Consider the following 21,292-nt stretch of genomic DNA (forward strand, 5'->3'; position numbering starts at 1 on the left):
GCACTAGCCAGGTACACAGGAAAAGCCCAGGGAACTTTTGAATTTCATTTCCTGTTTGGTCAGCGTGGCAAGCTCAGCAGCACAGATGACCATGCAATCCTCCCAGAATCGCAAACGAGCTCCAGCATGGACTGAAAGGGAGACACTGGATCTGATTGCTGTATGGGGAGAAGAATCTGTGCAGGCCAAACTCCGATCAAAAAGAAGAAATGCTAATATGTATGCCAAAATCGCATAGGGCATGGTGGAGAGAGGCTACAACAGGGACACACAGCAGTGCCGCGTGAAAGTTAAGGAGCTGAGGCAAGCCTACCAAAAGACAAAGGAGGCAAATGTTCGCTCTGGGTCAGAGCCCCATACATGCCGCTTCTATGATCAGCTGCATGGCATTCTACGGGGGGACCATACCACTACCCCACCACTGTCCGTGGACACCTGCAAGGGGGGAGTCTCACCCAACAGGGAAGAGGATTTTGTGGAGGAGGAGGAGGAGGAGAAGGAGAATGCGCAGCAGGCAAGCGGTGAATCCGTTCTCCCCAGCAGCCAGGACCGTTTCATCACCCTGGAGCCAATACCCTCCGAAGGCAGGATCCCTGACCCTGAAGCTGGAGAAGGCACCTCTGGTGAGTGCACATTTGTAACTACACTACAGGGTTTAAAAGCAATACTGTTTAATGTTTGATTTGCCCTGAAGAATTGGGATGCATTCGCAGGCAGTACAGCTACTGGAAAAGTCTGTTAACGTGTCTGGGGATGGAGCGGGAATCCTCCAGGGACATCTCCACGAAGCTCTCCTGGAGGTACTCTGAAAGCCTTTGCAGAAGGTTTCTGGGGAGGGCTGCCTTATTTCATCCTCCACTGCAGGACACTTTACCACGCCAAGCCAGTAGCAAGTAGTGTGGAATCATTGCTGCACAAAGCATGGCAGCGAATGGTCCTGGGTTTTGGTTGCATTCAAGCAACATTTGGTCTTTATCTTTCTGTGTTAGCCTCAGGAGAGTGATATCATTCATGGTCACCTGGTTGAAATAGGGGAATTTTTGTAAGGGAACAGTAAAAGAACCCCGTTCATGCTGGGTTGTTTGTGCTTGGCTAAAAGGGATCATCCCGGAGAATAGCCACACAGCCGGGGGGAGGGGTGAAGGGATCATCCCAGAGAATAGCCCCCCGGTGAGGTGGGGGGAGGTGTGTGCCTCACATCCAACTGAAAACCGCAGCTCCTCCTTTTAAATGATGTGAAACCCAACCGGCATTGCTTGCTATGGGAAAGGATGGCGCTGCCATTCCCACATGTTATGAAGGCGTAAGAACCCAACCCCACATACCAAAAGGCTTACCATGGCTGCTTAGAAACCAAATTCTGTTGCCCAGCCGTTTGTGATGTGTCACCATACCGGCAGGCGCTCAATATAAAAGGCAAAATGCAACCTTGTAGCTAAAGCACATGTGCTGTCTGTTGTGAATTGCTTGGTTTACTGTGAAAGAGTCTCCCTTTTGTTCTCAGAAATGTATCATCTTAAATTTTACTCTCCCTTTTTATCTCCCCCCAGGTGCAAATGTTTCTATGCTCCCCCTATCATCTCCGTCCCTGAGGTTATCGCAGATTAGAAAGCGAAAAAAACGCACTCGCAATGACTTGTTTTCTGAGCTCATGCAGTCCTCCCGCACTGATAGGGCACAGCTTAATGCATGGAGGCATTCAGTGGCAGAGGACAGGAAAGCATTAACTGAGCGTGAAGAGCAGAGGCAGGAGGCGATGCTGAGGCTAATGCGGGAGCAAACGGACATGATGAAGCATCTGTTGGAGCTGCAGGAAAGCTAACAAGAGCACAGACCCCTGCTGCATCCATTGTATAACTGCCTGGCCTCCTCCCCAAGTTCCATATCCTCCTCACCCAGACACCCAAGAACGTGTCGGGGGAGGCTCTGGGCACCCAGCCACTCCACTCCAGAGGATGGCCCAAGCAACAGAAGGCTGTCATTCAAACAGTTTTGATTTGTAATGAGGCTACAATAAGCAATGTGGCCTTGTCCTTCCCTCCTCCCCACCCAGGCTACCTTGTCAGTTATCTCACTTTTTTTTTAATTAATAAAGAAAGAATGCATGGTTTCAAAACAATAGTTACTTTATTTCCTTTGCCAGCTGTGATCGAAGGGTGGAGGGTGGCTGGCTTACAGGGATTAAAATCAACAAAGGGGGCGGGTTTACAGCAAGGAGAAACACACACAACTGTCACACCGTAGCCTGGCCAGTCATGAAACTGGTTTTCAAAGCCACTCTGATGCACAGCGTGCCAAGCTGTGCTCTTCTAATCGCCCTGGTATCTGGCTGCTCAAAATTGGATGCCAGACAATTTGCCTCAACCTCCCACCATGCCATAAATGTCTCTCCCTTACTCTCACAGATATTATGGAGCACACAGCAAGCAGCAATAACAATGGGAATGTTGGTTGCGCTGAGGTCTAACCTAGTCAGCAAACTGCGCCAGCGAGCTTTTAAATGTCCAAAGGCACATTCTACCATCATTCTGCACTTGCTCAGCCGTTAGTTGAACTGCTCCTTAGTACTGTCTAGGCTGCCTGTGTACGGCTTCATGAGCCATGGGAACAAGGGGTAGGTTGGGTCTCCAAGGATAACTATTGTCATTTCAACATCCCCAATGGTAATTTTGTGGTCTGGGAAGTAAGTCCCTTCTTGCAACTGCTCGAACAGCCCGGAGTTCTTAAAGATGCGCGCGTCATGCACCTTTCCCGGCCATCTCTCGTTGATGTTGGTGAAACGTCCCTTGTGATCCACCAGTGCTTGCAGCACCATTGAGAAGTACCCCTTGCGGTTTACATACTGGTTGGCAGGGTGGTCCGGTGCCAAGATAGGGATATGTGTTCCATCTACCGCCCCACCACAGTTAGGGAACCCCATTGCAGCAAAGCCATCCACTATGACCTGCACATTTCCCAGAGTCACTACCCTTGATTGCAGAACGTCAGTGATTGCACTGGCTACTTGGATCACAGCAGTCCCCACAGTAGACTTGTCCACTCCAAATTGATTCCTGACTGACCGGTAGCAGTCAGGCGTTCCAAGCTTCCACAGGGCTATTGCCACTCACTTCTCAACTGCCAGGGCTGCTCTTATCTTGGTATTCTGGCACTTCAGGGCAGGGGAAAGCAACTCACAAAGTTCAAGGGAAGTGGCCTTACGCACAAGATAGTTTTGCAGCCACTGTGAATTATCCCATACCTGCATCACTATGTGGTCCCACCAGTCTGTGCTTCTTTGCCGGGGCCAGAATCGGCGTTCCACTGGATCAACCAGCCCCACTGCCGCCTTGATGTCCCAATTGCCACAGCCCGTGCTTTCTGGAATGTCTGTGTCCATGTCCTCATCACAATCGTCCTCGTGCTGGCGTCTCTTAGCCCGGTTCTGCACATACTCCAGGATAATGCGCTAGGTGTTTACAATGCTCACAACAGCAGCGGTGAACTGAGCGGGCTCCATGCTTGCCATGGTATGGCATCTGCATGGGCAACCCAGGAAAAAAGGCGCGAAAGAATTGTCTGCCATTGCTTTCACGGAGGGATGGAGGGAGAGGAGACTGACGACATGTACCCTAAACCACCCGCGACAATGTTTTTGCCCCATCAGACATTGGGAGTTTAACCCAGAATTCCAGTGGGCAGCGGAGACTGCGGGAACTGTGGGATAGCTACCCACAGTGCACCGCTCCGTAAGTTGATGCTAGTCACGGTACTGAGGACACACTCCACCGACTTTATGTGCTTAGTGGGGACATACACAATCAACTGTATAAAATTGATTTCTAAAAATCGACTTCTATAAAATCAACCTAATTTCCTAGTGTAGACATACCCTGAGAATAGTCACACCACAGTGGTACTCTGGCCACACCCACTTTCCCTTGGTCACACCTCCAACTTGTTCCCTATGCTAGTGACTAGATGAGAGATTGGTAGAGAACTGGCTTTACATCATCTGAGGGTTCCCCTTGCACTAGGCTTTCCAGCTGTTATGCACCACTGGAGCAGTGCAAAGCAGCGTGAAGGGCTGCAGATCTGGCCCTGAGTGTGTACCCATACGTATGGCTTTCATATAATGGCACATGATAAACTGTGGGAGCTCAGAAAGTATGCTACTAAAACTACTCTGTATAGTAATAATCTATCTGTTTTAGGGTTTTATACTGTCACCCGTCACCATGGTATCTGTGCACCTTCCACATTAAATCAATAGCAAGAGCATCCTGAGTGTATTTCACAGCATCTCTGGTTCTTCTCCCTTTGCAGGATAAAAACTCTTCTTCTCTCTCTCTCTCTCTCTCTCTCTCTCTGTGTGTATGGTGGAAAGACTTTTTTCAAAGAGGAAAGTTCTGGAGTGTTTTCAAAAGCCAGTCAGACTCTGGCTTCACCTAATCTCCTCTGGAAGTTCATTCCATAGCCAGAGCCCCTCAACGAATAGTGCTTTGAAAATCACAAGAAGAGTTTGGGATGTTATATATTGGTATATATGGTTGAAAGCATAAGTGCAGACTATTTACCCAATGACTAGGTTCAGACTAGTGAGGCAGACACTATGCAGGCCCTTTTTCTTTTTTATCCATTATTATTTAACTATTGCAATGGTGCCCAGAACCAGAGTCAGGACTCCATTGGACTAGCTGCTGTACAAACACATATAAAGACACAGTCACTGCTCCCAGAGACCTTGCAGTCTATGCTGTGAATGATCCTGGTTCTGTTTTCCTTCACTAGGTCCATGGAAGGTGCATGTGTAAGCACAATACAGCAGGCCACCACTGTCAGCTCTGTGCTCCACTCTACAATGACCAGCCCTGGCAGGCTGCAAATGGCAAAACTGGAGCCCCAAATGAATGCCGATGTAAGTAACTGATTCATGAAAGTGCCTCAAGACTGTCAGCATAAATGAAATTCCTTATCACACCCCTTTCTCTGATATTTCAAAAAAGGACCCAATAGCCAGACGACAGACAGCTGTTTGTGAAGTAACTTAGTGAGTAGAGAACCGACGTCAGCACCCACCACGTGTTTAAACATTGGTAACTGCTCTGTTTGCAAAGCTGCTAGCATGTAAATTCTACCAAGAACATGTTAGGTATTTGCTTGGCTTTCTTGTGGAATCGAAGCACAACTACTTGAGATGCTGGGCTTCTATTGCAGGCACAGTGCCGTTAAATAGACTGTACTGGACACTGGATGAGAGACAGAACTACAGATGAAGCGTTGGCACAGCTTTCAGTGTCTGGCTTTTCAGTATAAAGTAGAATCAGCCACAACTAACAACTGTTTGTATAATACACTATAAATTAATGAAGATGTACTTTTGTTGGGGGCAGGGGAGGTGTTATTTTTCCATTTTAGGTATTGCCAGGAGATTTTAAATGTTGGTATTTAATATCTAATGTTAAAGATTAAGGCCAACATTTTTTAAAGTGTCCACTAATTTGGTGTGCATGAAGTTCTGGGTGCCTAACTTGTCACTTTTAGGGCTGGGTTTCAGAGTTTCTAAGTACTCGTGTTTCCAAATGAAGTGAACATGAGCTGTAGGCACTCAGCAGCTCTAGAAGAATCAGCTCTGAAGTGTCTTAGGTGGTGCCACTCCATAAATCCACAACTCTAGTCGTTGCTATATACACAGGGTGTTCTCCAGAAAGACCTCAGGACTTCGGAATGCCCTCCTGCCCCTGGTCTGAAATAGCTCAGATTTGCCATCTTTCATGTTTTGCCTGGCTTTTGAAGGCGTTGGGGTAGACTGAAATACTAGCCAGTGTGTTGATGTAGTATTATTTGTATTTAGAGCTGCTCCTGGATAGAAGGGTGAGCTGACTGCAATTTGTGTTTCATTTTGGAATATTCAATGATTGGCAGATTTCTCAGACCCTGTCTATGTGTAACCCTTGTGCTTTATACTGCAGTCGTTCATTTTTCAGTCCAAAGTTTCAAAGCCAAACCTTCTGCCCATGAATCACGTTCTTCTTCCTCCCTCCCTCTCAGTCTCTCAGTTGCTCTTGTATTTATAACATTTTCTGCTGAGCTCTGGTTGGCTCATGTCTCAGACAGAGATTCTGTAAGACCTGCCTGACCATAATGATGACTTTCTATGAAGATTTAAGAAATCTACTGAATATGCTCAGTAGATACCACATGCTTCTGGATGTCTCTGGACATCTGCTCTCTGCATATGTGCAGAGACACAGATAATTTGGACATATCCATTCACCTTGCCAATGCTACTCTCTTTTTCTTTGGACTTAAAAATAAGATGTTGCTTTATATAGTATATACTTGCATTTGGGCTGCCTTTTAGTGTTCTAAATTGAAAGAAAAAAATAAAATAATAATTAAAGAATTTGACGAAAGTGTCATTCTCTAGAAGTAACAAATTCGTGAATGAAAATCATAAAACTATAGAAATGTAGGGCTGAAAGGGAGCTCCAGAAGTCATCAAGTCTAGCCTCTGTGCTGAGGCAGGACCAAGTATACCAAGACCATCCCTGACAGGTGTTTGTCCAACATGTTCTTAAAAACCTCCAGTGATGGGGATTCCACAACCTCCCTTGGAAGCCAATTCCAGAGCTTAACTACCTGTATAATCAGAACGTTTTTCCTTACATCTAACCTAAATCTTCCTTGCTGAAGATTAAGCCTATTACTTCTTGTCCTACCTTCAGTGCACACAGAGAACAATTGATCACCATTCTCTTTACAACAGCCCTTAATAGATTTGAAGATTGTTATCATGTACCCCCATCCATCTTTTTTTCTCAAGACTAATGTTACCCAGTTTTTAAAATCTTTTTTCATAGGTCAGGCTTTCTAAATCTTTTATAATTGTTGTTCCTCTCCCGGGACTCTCTCCAATTTGTCCTCATCTTTCCTAAAGTGTGGCACTCAGAACTGGACACAATACTCCAGCTGAGGCCTCACCAGCGCCTAGTACAGCAAGACTCCTGTGTTTTACATGCAACACCCCCGTTAATACATGCCAGAATGGTATTGACCTTTTGTGTAACTGAATCACATTGCTGACTCACATTCAAGTTGTGATCCACTCTAACCCTCAGATTCTTTTCAGCAGTATTACCACCTAGCCAGCTATTCCTCATTTTGTAGTTGTATATTTCATTTTTCCTTCCTAAATGTAATACTTTGCACTTGTCTGTATTAAACTTCATCTTGTTGATTTCAGACCAGTTCTCCAGTTTGTGTAGCTTGTTTTGAATTTTAGTCCTGTCTTCCAAAGTGCTTGCAACCCCCCCCACGCACACATATCTTGGTGTCATGTGCAAATTTTATAAGCATACTCTCTACTCCATGATCCAAGCAGGGGTGAAAGTAGCACAGAGGACTTACCAGTAGGGGCCTGGCTCCGGGCCCTTGGAAGGGGTGGGGCCTCGGGCGGAATGGGCGGGGCTGGGGTGGTCAGCCTCCCCCAGCCAGCCCATCTGCGCTGCCTGGCCCACACCGCCCAGGGTTCCGGCAGTGATTTAAAAGGGCCCGGGGCTCCAGCCACTGCCACGGTAGCAGCGGCAGCTGGGAGCCCTGGGCCCTTTTAAATTGCCAGGCCCCGGGGCAACCGCCCCTTTTACCCTCCGGGTCCCTACCAGCAGGGCTGCCGCCCGGGGTTGTGTGGCAGCGATGTTAAAGCGCTGCTGCGGTAGCACTTTAACATTGGCAGCGTACAGGCCCGTACGGGCAGCCACTTCTTACCGGTACTCCCAGCCCCTACTGGCCTACTTTCACTCCTGTATCCAAGACATTATGAAAATATTGAATAGTACTCGACCCAAGACATCTGTGGGATCCAACTAGATATACCCTCCCAGTTTGACATCAGAACATTGATAACTACTCTTTGAGTACAGTCTTTCAAACAGTTGTGCACTGACATGATAGTAATTTCATCTAGACCAGGGGTGGGAAAACATTTTGGCCTGAGGGCCACCTCTGGGTATAGAAATTGTATGGCGGGCCATGAATGCTCAGGAAATTAACAATTCAGAGATATTCAAATAAACTTTATTTAATAAAGATGCATTTTAGTGGAAATAAACATTAAACCTTACTTACTATTATAAATATACTGTCATAAAGTATTACAATAATTAAACCAAACTTACCTCCTTTCCAATCCCTCTTTGATTAACGTGAACAATGCAGCCTGCACTCCCTGGCCAACTACTCTTTGGTTTATCTTCAACAATGGAAAATTAACACTATTAAAACAGCAGAGTCACCTAAGCCCACAAGTAGCAGACACATGGGCTTGCACCTTCCAGGCTCTGGTAGCGCGTTTGGGTTGTGCAGCTGCAGTAACATGCATTCCCTCACATAGGTCCCACCTGAACACGCGGGAGCGTCGGGCAGGCAGAGCGGGGCAAGCCCCTGACCCCACTCCCTGGCAGGAGCACCAGAGCAGGGCCAGCTCCTGACCTCGCTCCCGGGGGGCCAGATTAAAAGGGCTGAGGGGCCGGAGTTTGCCCACCCCTGGTCTAGACCTCATTTTCCTAGTTTGCTTATGAGAATGTCGTCTGGGACTATGTCAAAAGCCTTACTAAAATCAAGATATATCACATCAACTGCTTCCCCCCATCCACTAGGCCAGTAACCCTGTCAAAGGAGGGGATTACTTGGTTTCCATGTTTTGTGATAATGTGAAAGTTCTTTATATATTTGAATTTATGAAGTTTTTATAAATGAGGCCCATTGTTCTAACATTTGGTTTTGAGTGCTTTATTTTTTATTTGCAAGGACCTTCAGCATACATCAGAATCCATATTATTTTCTTCCATGAGCATTCTGCATGTTACTCAAAACCATATCTACCGAGCCTGAACATAATCCGGTTAAATAAGAATAGGTGTTAATTCTGTAAATTTAAAGAAGTGTACCTAAGAAAATGAAGAAAATAAACAATATTGACAAGATGTTGAAGGACTTAGATTTTATTAAAATATGAATCCCTAATTCATTAGACTCAAACCAACATAACTCGCCTATGGCCCCCCAGCAGGGCATGGGTCTCACTTGCAAGATTCCGTGAACAATTAGTTACGCTGGAAATGCAAGTGCTGGTATAACTGGGTACTTTTTTTAAAGACATCTGCTGGCCTGTATGTACATTTGATTTTCTTTGTTGTTTCTGCTACTGCTGTACTGTATGTTCATTTTTCAGCATTTGCATTAACCTTTTATACACACCACAATCTTTCCTCTTTTTAATGAATCTTTTTGTTTCCTTTGGCTTGATCCCAGCATGTAAATGTAATGGGCATGCTGACATGTGTCATTTTGACATGGATGCATGGCTGGCCTCAGGGAATCGCAGTGGCGGAGTCTGTGATAATTGTCAACACAACACTGAAGGGCAGCATTGCCAACGTTGCAAGCCAGGCTTCTACCGAGATCTCAGAAGGCCTTTCTCTGCCCCAGATGCCTGCAAATGTAAGTCACTGTCAATTAACTGATAAAATACCAACTGAAACTTGAGGGTTAAATACTAGAAGACAAGATCCTCCCATTTTTCATTTGTGATGCTTTAGCAGAGGGCTATAAGTTCTTAACAGTATATTTATTTCTTCATCTTTGGGTTTGTTTAATGCTATTTACAAAAACCAGTAGAGTTTGCCAGACTAGGGGTCAGCAGATGCTGTTAACAAATCAGCACTCTGGCTCTCCGTAATTTAGTATTATTTATACACTGGATGGGCTGACAGCTGCCTCTTCACTTAAATGAGGATTCCTGAGCATTCTCCTGCTGTTTTTGGAGAACAGATCTCCATATCGGCACATCTTCTTTATTAGTGTTGGCAGAAGCCCTGAAATGGATGGTTTGATCAAAAGTGGATGGAATTAGCAAAAACCAACAACCCTAATTCATCTGACTCTCAGAAGCAGGTGGATCTGAAGGGGGAAATTTCCGTGTGAGTTAACATTATTCCAGCAAGTTTGACTCTGGTGGGACTCCTGAGTTATATAGTCCACAGGGAGATCCAAATGCAAAAATCACCCAGGAACATTCTGAGGATTTGTGACTTGTAGAGAACTTCAAATCCACAAACCACATTCAATGGATTACAATGAGAGACAAATGTAGTGAGCCAAGTAATGCTCTCAGCTACACAGCTACAAACTCCACTGATTTCACGAGATTTACACTGGCATAAGAGAGCATAATCTGGTGCTGTCACTTCATATGTGGCAGACAGAATCTGGCTCCTGTACTGTTAGTGTTGTTTAAGGGAAAATTGTATCCATCTTCTTCAGAAAGCACTGCAAGAATCCCTTCTCAGAAAAGAGAAATTGGCAGTATCCTTTGAAACTGTAGAGTTGCATTCTGTGGTTGAATATGGCATGTGGCTCCCATTGGCTTCACTTGGAGTTGTGTGGCAACTAACCTTTTCATCTCACTGGACACTTACTTGTTCCACTGTGGCTTTCTGCTGCCCCAGCCAGCTGGCAGAGGGATCTATTCTCCTCTGGGTGTTTCATTTCACTAACTGGAGAGATGTGTGTCTAGCCCAGATAATACACCTTGTATAGTTTACCAACCTGATTCCTCTTAGAATACAGTTTATGAAAATGTATGTGACCTCAATCCTTCATTACACAGGTAAATAATATTTTCATGTTATAATATATAGACAACACATTTCTTAAATACTTTTACTTCAAATATTTTCCCAGTATCCCTTTGCCTACTTCCATTACCTACTTTGCAGTCTCTAGTCTCTTCATCTGTAATATCAGATATTTTTCTTCAATAATTATTGCCAGGTCATATACAAGGGTGTTTTTGTTTTGTACTCCCATTCAGAAAGTACGGGTTAGAACCCTGGATTCAGCTGCTCACCTTCTAAGGGTCTTTTCCAACTCCCATCTTCACTAGGAAAAAAGGTGCATTCTTACCTCATATTAACTGACACATGGCAACTATCACGAGGTAAAATCCATGAGAGGAGAAAAGGCAATTTTCAGATGACAGCAGATCACACTAAACGCTTTGGGGGAACCTAGGGTTTATGTTGGCCTGATATCATGTGTTAGAGGTACACCTGCCATGTCATCATTAGGATTTTACCTCATGTTTGTTACCACACCTTTTTTCCTCACGAAGACAAGGCCATTGAAGCCAATCTAAGTTTTTACATTGCCTTCAATGGGAGTTGAATGTGGCCTTGGGAGCACTGGAGAAGCAGCAAAATCCACCTTGCAGATGGAAGGAGTGGGTTGTATCTGTACACCGGTAGTGCCCTTTGCTTGACACATCTAGGAACTGAACTGAAATATTTTACAAAGAGAGTATCATTCAGTCCTCCCAGGTCTAATAGTTCCAATGCAAACCTTACCTAGTTTGGGAAGGGCCATTACTGACTGGGGTCTAGCACAGAGAAAACCTGCTTGCAAAAATAAGTATCAGTGTAATTACTGGAAAGTTCCACTCCAAAATGGAGATCATGATTCAAATGGAAAAATTCCAGTGTGTATAGAAAAAATCAAACTAACAATCAACCATCATGTCACAGAATTAATTATCTGTAAGTATCACCGCTGACATTAAATCCTAAGAGACTGCTAAGATCCTGGCTAAAAAGCTTAGCAATCTTGGCAGGAGGCAGACTTATGCAGATGATATGATTAATGGATATTTTTACTGACACAATGGTGGACATAAGCCCTGCTGCACAGTCACGTCAGTTTCCTTCATCACTGACCCCTAACGTTCTACTTTTTTCATGCATTTCATTTTTAAAAAGTGCAAAATGTTATATGCCTGACATCAAGGCTAGGATTTTGTCCCCTAACATTGTCTCTTAAAAAATGTTGCTAGAAAATCCATTTAAAGAACCCTCTATGTTTAGGAACTCTGTGGTATTTAAATCCCAAAGATAATGTATGTTTAAAATAACCCATAAGACAGCAATTATTACAGTAAGACAAAGTCTTAATAATTTACCTTTTGCATTAATAGTGTCTACTTTGCTACTGTTATTATTTGAGAACATATTAGGGCTTGTCTACATGGAGATTCAGGAAAATTAATCCAAATTAACTAAAGGTGTGAATTTGAAGTGGATTAGTTAAACCACATTAAATCCCTGTGTGTCCTGAGTGCAGTTTCGTTTATTCGCTTTGGAAGTGAATTAAGATAAACTGAATTAAGGTCACTTTACTTCTGAATGACGGCGTTCACTCAGGGGTTTAATGCAGTTTAACTAATCCACTTCAATTGGCTATGTCTACACTACCACTTATGTCAGTATAAGGGCTAATCTACACTGGCAATGCTAAAATGCTGCCACAGCAGTGCTTTAACGTGCCTTGTGTGGTCACAGCGCAGCGCTGTGAGAGAGCTCTCCCAGCGCTCTAAAAAACCCACCTCAATGAGGGGTGTAGCTCCTGGTCACTGTCTACACTGGCACTTTACAGCCCTGCAACTTGCTGCATTCAGGGGCATATTTTTTCACACGCTGAGCGAGAAAATTGCAGCGCTGTTAGTTGCCAGTGTAGACAAGCCCTAATTTATGTCGCTCAGAGGTGTGAATAAGCCACCCTCCTCTGCGGCATAAATTACACCAACCTAAATGCCAGTGTAGACAGCACTATGTTGGTGGGAGAGCTTCTCCTGCCAACATAGCTACCGCCGCTCATTGAGGATGGATTAATTAAATCGACAGGAGAGCTCTCTCCTATTGACTTACAGCAGCTCCACTGGAGAGTGTAGAGTGGCACAGCTGCATCGATGCAGCTGTGCCACTGCAAGCTCTCTAGTGTAGCCATAGCCTTAGTTAATTTGGATTAATTTTCCTGTGTAGACAGGCCCTTAGTTACAGAACATTGAGTATTTGTTCAACTCAATAAAATAATTTTGACAGAATTAAGCTGATTTCATGAAGATTTATATAACTTTAGAATGTTACACTTCACACAGGATATTACAACAAACTCAAATTAATAGGGCAAAGGTGACTTTATTTGGGGGAGGCAAAGACTTGAAATCTCCTATAAATGCTCTTCTGGACACCCCCACAACTCCAGATTCCCCTTAGTGCTTTCCTTTTTGACCTCCTCCTCTTGGCCAGTTTACTTTCCATTCCAGAACAGGCCACGCAGCTAGAGCTGGGCAGGAAATTAGTTTCCCCATCCTGTTAGAGTTTGAGATTTCAGATTTTTTTCTCTCTTCCGGAATGGTACGAAAATCAAAATCTCAGAACTTTTCACTCACTGATAATCCAGATAACTAACTAACTAACTAAATAGATACATTTGGAGTGGATCAATTGGAACATTGTATTTCAATAATTTTGAAGCATTTTGTTTTAGTTTTAACTTTTTAAACTTTTTTAGAATAAACTACAATTTTAAAACAAAATCATTTCAAATAAAAAAATGAAACTTTTTTAAAAAAAAAAATAGAAATGGGGCCTTTTTGATAATTTTTAAACTTTTTTTTTAATTGAAGCAGGAAGTTTGTCAAAACTGACCCTTTCTTGCAAATAGTTTTGGTTTCGATGAATCAGTGTTTTCTGACAAAAAAATATTTCTTTGGAAAATTTCCAATCCTGTCTCAGCAACTCCTTTTACGCCCTCCATTCCTGTCTTCACACCCATCAGAGCCTTACAAGCAGCCATCTTCATCTGTGGGGAGCTCACAGTGCAGTACTGGGGGATGGGGGACACAGAGAGTGTAATGTTTCAGGTGAGACTGGTATTTCCTATATGGAATATTTCAGTGCCCCAAAAGTTTTCAAGAGTCTTCCTCATACAGGGTTAGTGGTATTTTGGTTAGCTCCAGTGAACAGCAAATGAATGAACATGGTTAGATGAACCTACATAATTCTGATTAAAGTCTGTGCATGAAACGTTTCAAAGTCTTGTGTTGTGCATGGTTTGTAGTAACAAGGGACATGTCTGATAACCTTTTATTCTTATAGAGAAGACTGTAGAATGCTGTACTTAGCTCAAATCAACATTATTGCTCAACCACAGAGTAGCAATGAAAATTAAAACGGCACCAAGGTCAAAGTAAATAAAGGAGTTGTTAGGCCATAATCTTTAAAGATACTTTTAGGTTAGTAATGTATAATATTTGCTCAGGAGAAGGTGTGTACCAGATAAAACAAGGCATTCTACCATTTAACATAGCAATCTGACTGAAGGTAACTCCCTTTCCCTTCCCCTACCTCCAGTTTTATTTTATATCCCTCATGGATTTTGAAGTCCCAGCTACAGTGTAACCAGGGACAAGAAATCAAGTTTCATAATTGCTGAGTTTCTTTTTGCTTTTGCACTACAGGGCTTTTAGGGTAAATATTTGGTGTTTCCAAAGGTCACTGGCAGCTCCAAAAAACAAAACCTTCATTCATAACACAGAGCTAAGGAGGAACTCCTGATCCTCATTGAAGTCAATGGCAAAACTCGCATTGACTTCAACAGGGGCAGGATTTCAGCCTGGATGTTTCCCCACACAATCCTATTCCCATACAGCACCTCCCAAGCAAAGACAGGCAGCTGATTAATATTTTCACTTTGTAGATGCTGAGCTCAAAGTATTCTTATGTATTACACTGTGTGTTGCTATCTCAATGCCACTACATTTGAATATGAGGAAGAGAATGCTCCGTCTCCTGGTGTATTTCGCCATAGCTAGCCCTGGAGCACAGACTGACAGTCTTGTTGAGGGGGCCAGGTCAGATGACCTAACAGCCTTTTCCCCTCTCTTACTTCCATGATTCTATGGTCCCTTGCATTGTGCATGGTACAGTCCCCGCAATGTGAAAGCCACATTTTACCCGTGTGATAGGAATTCCCCTGAACCATCTCTCTAAGGTTATAAATATATTCTCCAGGAAGCAGCATCCAATCTACCCATGTCCACAGATTCTCACTGCTCCATGCTCCAGTGGCCTCTGCTTCTTTATTGTTTTCCCCAGCTGCTTCAGGGGGTTCTCCAACAGACCCTGTATTTAGGGATAGGATAGTTGGTTGGAGAAAACAGAGTCCAGAAGCAGCTCTAAGAGGAGCAGATCATCAGGCCACAGACAGTAATAGCTGTAAGTGCCAAGCTCCAAGTCATCAGTGCTTTAGAATTAATTTCCTGCTGTGTCCCAACCCTACACATACTGGGACATTTACCTTCCTCTTTTCATGATGTCCTTGTTTTGTCTGGATATTTAGCTGTTTGTTTGTCTCTGTAATGTGAAGTGTCTCATAGACTCATAGATACCAAGGTCAGAAGGGACCATCATGATCATCTAGTCCGACCCTTTGTTTTACCAATAAAATAAAAACCAGCAGGATCTTATTAAAGGGAAAAAGGCAAAATACCACATTTATTGTGAATACAGAAAGAATCATAGTAAGCAGTTAGTTATAGCTATAACATTCCATTCAATCTCATATTTATTCACACATTCATTCATACAAGCACATACACACAGGTTCTGCAAGGTTGTTATCATAGTTACCAGCCTTAGAGTTGCTCATGCCAAGCCACTGGCCAGGTGGCCTGGACATAAGGAGGGAGCAGGGCCTTGTCAGTTGCTCATCTGATGCTCCTGGAAGTTGGTTTGCAGAATCAGACCCCAAAGTTCTCACTTTTTAGAGTCTATTTTTATAGGAATTTCTTCCTATGCCAGTCTATGGGAATTGCTTTATCATGCTGTTGCTGAATCAATCAGCAGATAGCACATTCCTGATGGCTCCGTGCTGCTAGATGTTATCTTGTTCTTTGGTTCTCCCATTCTTGAGGCTGTTGGGTGGATTCCAGTCTGCCCTCCGGGGGTCCTCTGGTTATTTCCACTTGACGCCTTCTTCAGCCGATGGACACTGGATTCTTAGGCTGGCACCTCCCTGATCATTCAGTTATTATCCACACCAAGCATCCATCCACATACATCCTCTATCTCTATTTTAATCACAATTGTTAATACAACAAAAGGGCGGGGAGTCTCTGGGTGCTGTTTCTGTTGTTAGAGTATTGCTTTGAGTCTCTCTCTCTCTGTGAATTGCTTTGAGAACAGACTCTGTCTTAGAATGTACTAACACAATTAGCAGCTTGCAAGTTTCACACACAGAGGGAGAGAAACAGTACCAAAAACCAAGAGACCTCTTAATTAGTAATACCCTGGAATTTAAACTATGGGGAATCAAACTCATTTGTGATTTTAATACAGAACTTCTTTAATATGATCCAACATAATCTCCCCTTTGACACTAAGATCTATAATCGTCAGTGTCACTTTCTATGTAGCCTATTCAAGAGAAAGTACTGTGAGGCAATTTGAGTTTGTGATTCCAATTCATGCCACATACATGATCCTAGTGATGTATCTTTACTACAAGGTTCTGGGGCAACAGGCAAGGTGAGGCACACCCACTTTTGAGGAGTCCATTCGGTACAACCTCTAGTGTCCAATAGCTTCCCTCCCTCCCCAGCCCACTGGCTCAAGGTCCAGGGTAGCCAGAAGGATCCCATGTGTAATATGGGGAGTGGGTTAACCTTCAATACCTTTGCCTCCAGGGACTGTTGGTGTGCAATTTTGACAACAATTTCTCCCATTAACAAGTCTGGTTTACAATACTGGAAACATATCGCATCCATTCATATTGATAAGTGTCAAACAATTATCTCTTTCTTTGTTTTAACAAATTCATCAAACCCTTAATATTTCCCAATATGACCCAGAACATTTTGTGTTCCAAAATAGCTAGTGCAAGTATCTGCATTTCAGTGCATCCCATAGCTATGGCTGTGTAGTTTCCTATTTCTAATATTTTTTTTCTTATGGATAAGCCATGTGGTAGTATTAAGCCATTACTAAAGATTTCATCGGCCTTTTAGGTTACCCAGACCAATTTGGACCAAGTCTACATTGGCATGTACTTGTTTTTGTATCAGGCTGTCCTGTAGCTGGGACAGAAAGCTTAATTTATTTTTAAGTTCCTGCAGGTCTTCAGTATTTTTTTTTTTAAACACACAACAGTGCTAGCAACAAGATAAAACACAAGACAAAACATAGAACACAAAACACAATTTCTGTTGTGACAGTAGATTCATGGTATTGGGTTGCTTTTCAGCTGGCATCAGCTTTTCCTGATTTTTCTGAAAGACAAAAAGAACGTGTTTCTACCCCTTTTGGGATGGCAGATTATTGCTTAAAATATTTCTTTTACAAATACCCTTGCTGATTGCAGGCAAAACATAGGAATTGCCCCCACATTTTCCTGTTTTTGCTCTATAGGCAGGCCAGGTTTCAATGGCTTTTATCTTTTAAGGGTTATGGGGAAATTATCCCACTGTTTAGTCATTAAATCCCTGAGTTTTCCTTCTTATACAGCAGACCAAGTTTATAATGTTTTTCCTGCTGTGTTAAGCTTTAAGTTTTATTTACAGGTAATAGCTGAGAAGCATCATTACCATACGACCCTAAAGGGTTTTTCCAAAAATCATACACACTATACGTTGTTACAGGGATACTTATTATCATTAAATTTATTAAAATTATCTTGTTATCCCATGCCTTTTATTTAGACAATTTGTTTGCTGACCGGGTGTGTCCTTTATCTGCAGCTCCTTTGTGCTGCTAGTTCTTTCCTTCCTTTATCATTTAGGTAATTTGCATTTTCACAGACGCTTCCTGCTTTTGGATTTAAAGCCATCAGCAGCTCAGAGACTATCTTAAAATGGACACAATCAACTTTCACCAGAGTTTTGGTCACTTTTTAAACTTCTGCTTCCAAAACACATAGCAATCTAAAAAAAGAAAACCCAACTTATTGTGGCTCCCTTTTCCATTTGTGCCTTTTCCTCTTTTCATGAAGACAAGCAGAGGGAAGAATCCTTACATGCCTCCCACAACAACCAAATTGCTGCTGCATCTCTTTTGGCAGCACTAGAAGGTTTGTATATGAGGATATACTGAGCCAATCTATCCTCCAGGTCCGAAATAGTGCAGACATCAGCTAGGGCTTGTTTAGTTCAAGGACTGTGCCCAAATTTTTGAAGGATTTGTTTAAAAGGTATAATTTCTTTAACAAAAGTGAGGTTGGAGTTCCTTCTGACTCCATTCCTCCCTCTGGTACTGGCTTACCCTGTTTTCTTTTAAACATCTTAACATGGATATTTCAATCTCTTTGTCACTCCTGGTATTACTTAGCAAGTGACACAGCCTAGATTCTGAAATCATAGCTTAATCTATGCGTTTTTCCCCTGCTACCTTCCCGGAGGCCAGCAGGTCCCCTGCTACCTTCCCGGAGGCCAGCAGGTCCCCTGCTACCTTCCCGGAGGCCAGCAGCTCCAGTTAACCTATTTCTCCCTGCTACCTTCTCGGAGGCCAGCAGGTCCGGTTAACCTGTTCTTCTCTCTACCTTCTCGGAGGCCAGCAGGTCCCCTGCTACCTTCCTGGAGGCCAGCAGGTCCGGTTAACCTATTTCTCCCTGCTACCTTCTCGGAGGCCAGCAGGTCCCCTGCTACCTTCCTGGAGGCCAGCAGGTCTGATTAAAATATTTCTCCCTGCTACCTTCTCGGAGGCCAGCAGGTCTGGTTTAATCTAATAGAAATGCCTAGCTCAATAGAGCTGGCAGTGTCCACACCAATATTTACAATAACTGAGGTTTTTTTACCAATATTCCCCCTTTTGCAATTCTCCACCAAAATGTTTTACCAATAAAATAAAAACCAGCAGGATCTTATTAAAGGGAAAAAGGCAAAATACCACATTTATTGTGAATACAGAAAGAATCATAGTAAGCAGTTAGTTATAGCTATAACATTCCATTCAATCTCATATTTATTCACACATTCATTCATACAAACACACACACACAGAGGTTCTGCAAGGTTGTTATCATAGTACCAGCCTTAGAGTTGCTCATGCCAAGCCACTGGCCAGGTGGCCTGGACATGAGGAGGGAGCAGGGCCTTGTCAGTTGCTCATCTGATGCTCCTGGAAGTTGGTTTGCAGAATCAGACCCCAAAGTTCTCACTTTTTAGAGTCTATTTTTATAGGAATTTCTTCCTATGCCAGTCTATGGGAATTGCTTCATCATGCTGTTGCTGAATCAATCAGCAGATAGCACATTCCTGACGGCTCCGTGTTGCTAGATGTTATCTTGTTCTTTGGTTCTCCCATTCTTGAGGCTGTTGGGTGGATTCCAGTCTGCCCTCCGGGGGTCCTCTGGTTATTTCCACTTGACGCCTTCTTCAGCCGATGGACACTGGATTCTTAGGCTGGCACCTCCCTGATCATTCAGTTATTATCCACACCAAGCATCCATCCACATACATCCTCTATCTCTATTTTAATCACAATTGTTAATACAACCAAAGGGCGGGGAGTCTCTGGGTGCTGTTTCTGTTGTTAGAGTATTGCTTTGAGTCTCTCTCTCTCTGTGAATTGCTTTGAGAACAGACTCTGTCTTAGAATGTACTAACACAATTAGCAGCTTGCAAGTTTCACACACAGAGGGAGAGAAACAGTACCAAAAACCAAGAGACCTCTTAATTAGTAATACCCTGGAATTTAAACTATGGGGAATCAAACTCATTTGTGATTTTAATACAGAACTTCTTTAATATGATCCAACACCTCTGCACAACGCAGGCCACAGAATCTCATCCACCCACTCCTGCAATAAACCTCTCACCTATGTCTGAGCTATTAAAGTCCTCAGATCATGGTTTAAAGACTTCAAGGTGCAGAGAATCCTCCAGCAAGTGACCCGTGCCCCATGCTACAGAGGAAGTCGAAAAACCCCCAGGGCCTCTTCCAGTCTGCCCTGGAGGAAAATTCCTTCCTGACCCCAAATATGGCGATCAGCTGAACCCTGAGCATATGGGCAAGACTCACCAGCCAGATACCCAGGAAAGAATTCTCTGTAGTAACTCAGATCCCACCCCATCTACCATCCCATCACAGGCCATTCTAACATCCCATCACAGGCCATTGGGCCTATTTACTATGAATGTCTGTTGCATTTATTCTGTACCGTTGTGGGGTGCACTTTATTTCTTTATGGCGTTTCACAGTATGTGCCTATCCTAGGCTCTAATCACATATACATTACACACAGTTACTGTATTTTCAGAACTACATGCAAACTATCCACATTAACTCAGCATCAGCCTTTGTGCTTCCCCCCAATACTGAAACCAGCTGGAAGCTGATTAGGCTCTTAGTGCTACATAGAGCAGCTTCAAAACTACTCTAAATTGCACCATCTGCTCCTGTCCAAGAGAACATTCTGGGATTTAGCCTACACTAGAAAAGTTGGCCAGTCTAGCTGTCCTGGGAAACCCTCATAGTGTAGACACACCCTTTTCTGGCAAAGGATGGCTTTAGCTAGCGTAGCTTATACCAGTTTCCCAAACATGAGCTGTGCCAGCAAAAGTACCTTTTTGCCAGTATAAATGCATGTACATTAGGGTTTTTGCCAGTATAAAAATACCATAAAAATCACACACCCCCAACTGACCTTGGTATGCCAACAAGCAGTCAGGGATCATCAGAATGATGGGACAGTAAAGCCGCATCCTCTTTCCCCCAGTCACACCCCATAGGCTGGGCTCCAGCATAGGAGATGGTGTAGCAAATCCCCAGGTAGTGAGCTAAGCCAGTGTTATAGCTGCTTTCCGCTACCAAAGTGGCAGAAGGGGGCCATAGCAGGACCAAGAGTCAGATCCAACAGGTGTGAAAAAATATTACCGACATGCCAAGGAGGCAGAAGAAGATGTATCTTGGAAGGTAAAGAAGAAAGCAACTAATTACCCACCTCCATTTTATCACACACCTTTCTGTTGCTTTTCTTGATAACCCACCTTCTTCTTGTTGGCCCTGTAACTTACTCATTTTGTGCAACTACTGGGCCAGATCCTGGGGCTCAGTTTTTGTGCACCTGGTGCAACTCAGGAGGAAAAGGGTTACAAAGGATTGTAGGACCCTGGGATGGGTGCCAAGCATAACAGAGAACAGCCTCCTAGGCCAGGCCTTTCCAGCTGGGAATCACCAAGCCATACCCTTTACACTGGGGGCGCTAGCAAGGGGATGGCTTACGTCACCAGTGAATTCCCCTATGCATGGGGAATTCTCAGGGGGCCTTTCAGATAGGTCTTGTAGCTGTTTTGCACTGGTACACTGGTACAAAGCAGCCTTAGCAGATAACAGGCCTGATGGTCTGACTCCCTGAATGCCAGATCAGTGGACTTTACACTATTTTCCTGCTTACATCATTTTCTGACCATATTACATCCAACGTG

The 21,292-nt window shown here is 43.6% G+C and overlaps 1 protein-coding gene across 1 annotated transcript in view; it reads left to right on the top strand.

Annotated features, from left to right (window-relative positions):
* Positions 1 to 21,292, top strand: part of NTN4 (netrin 4) — a 100,036-nt gene that overhangs the window by 59,995 nt on the left and 18,749 nt on the right. Inside the window, exons 4-5 of the mRNA XM_043545814.1 lie at positions 4,771 to 4,897; positions 9,292 to 9,480. Coding sequence (XP_043401749.1) covers positions 4,771 to 4,897; positions 9,292 to 9,480 — 316 coding nt within the window. The remainder of the gene's footprint in view (positions 1 to 4,770; positions 4,898 to 9,291; positions 9,481 to 21,292) is intronic.

This window comes from Chelonia mydas, chromosome 1 (genome assembly GCF_015237465.2).
Source record: "Chelonia mydas isolate rCheMyd1 chromosome 1, rCheMyd1.pri.v2, whole genome shotgun sequence".
In the NCBI taxonomy this organism is placed as follows: Eukaryota; Metazoa; Chordata; order Testudines; family Cheloniidae; genus Chelonia; species Chelonia mydas.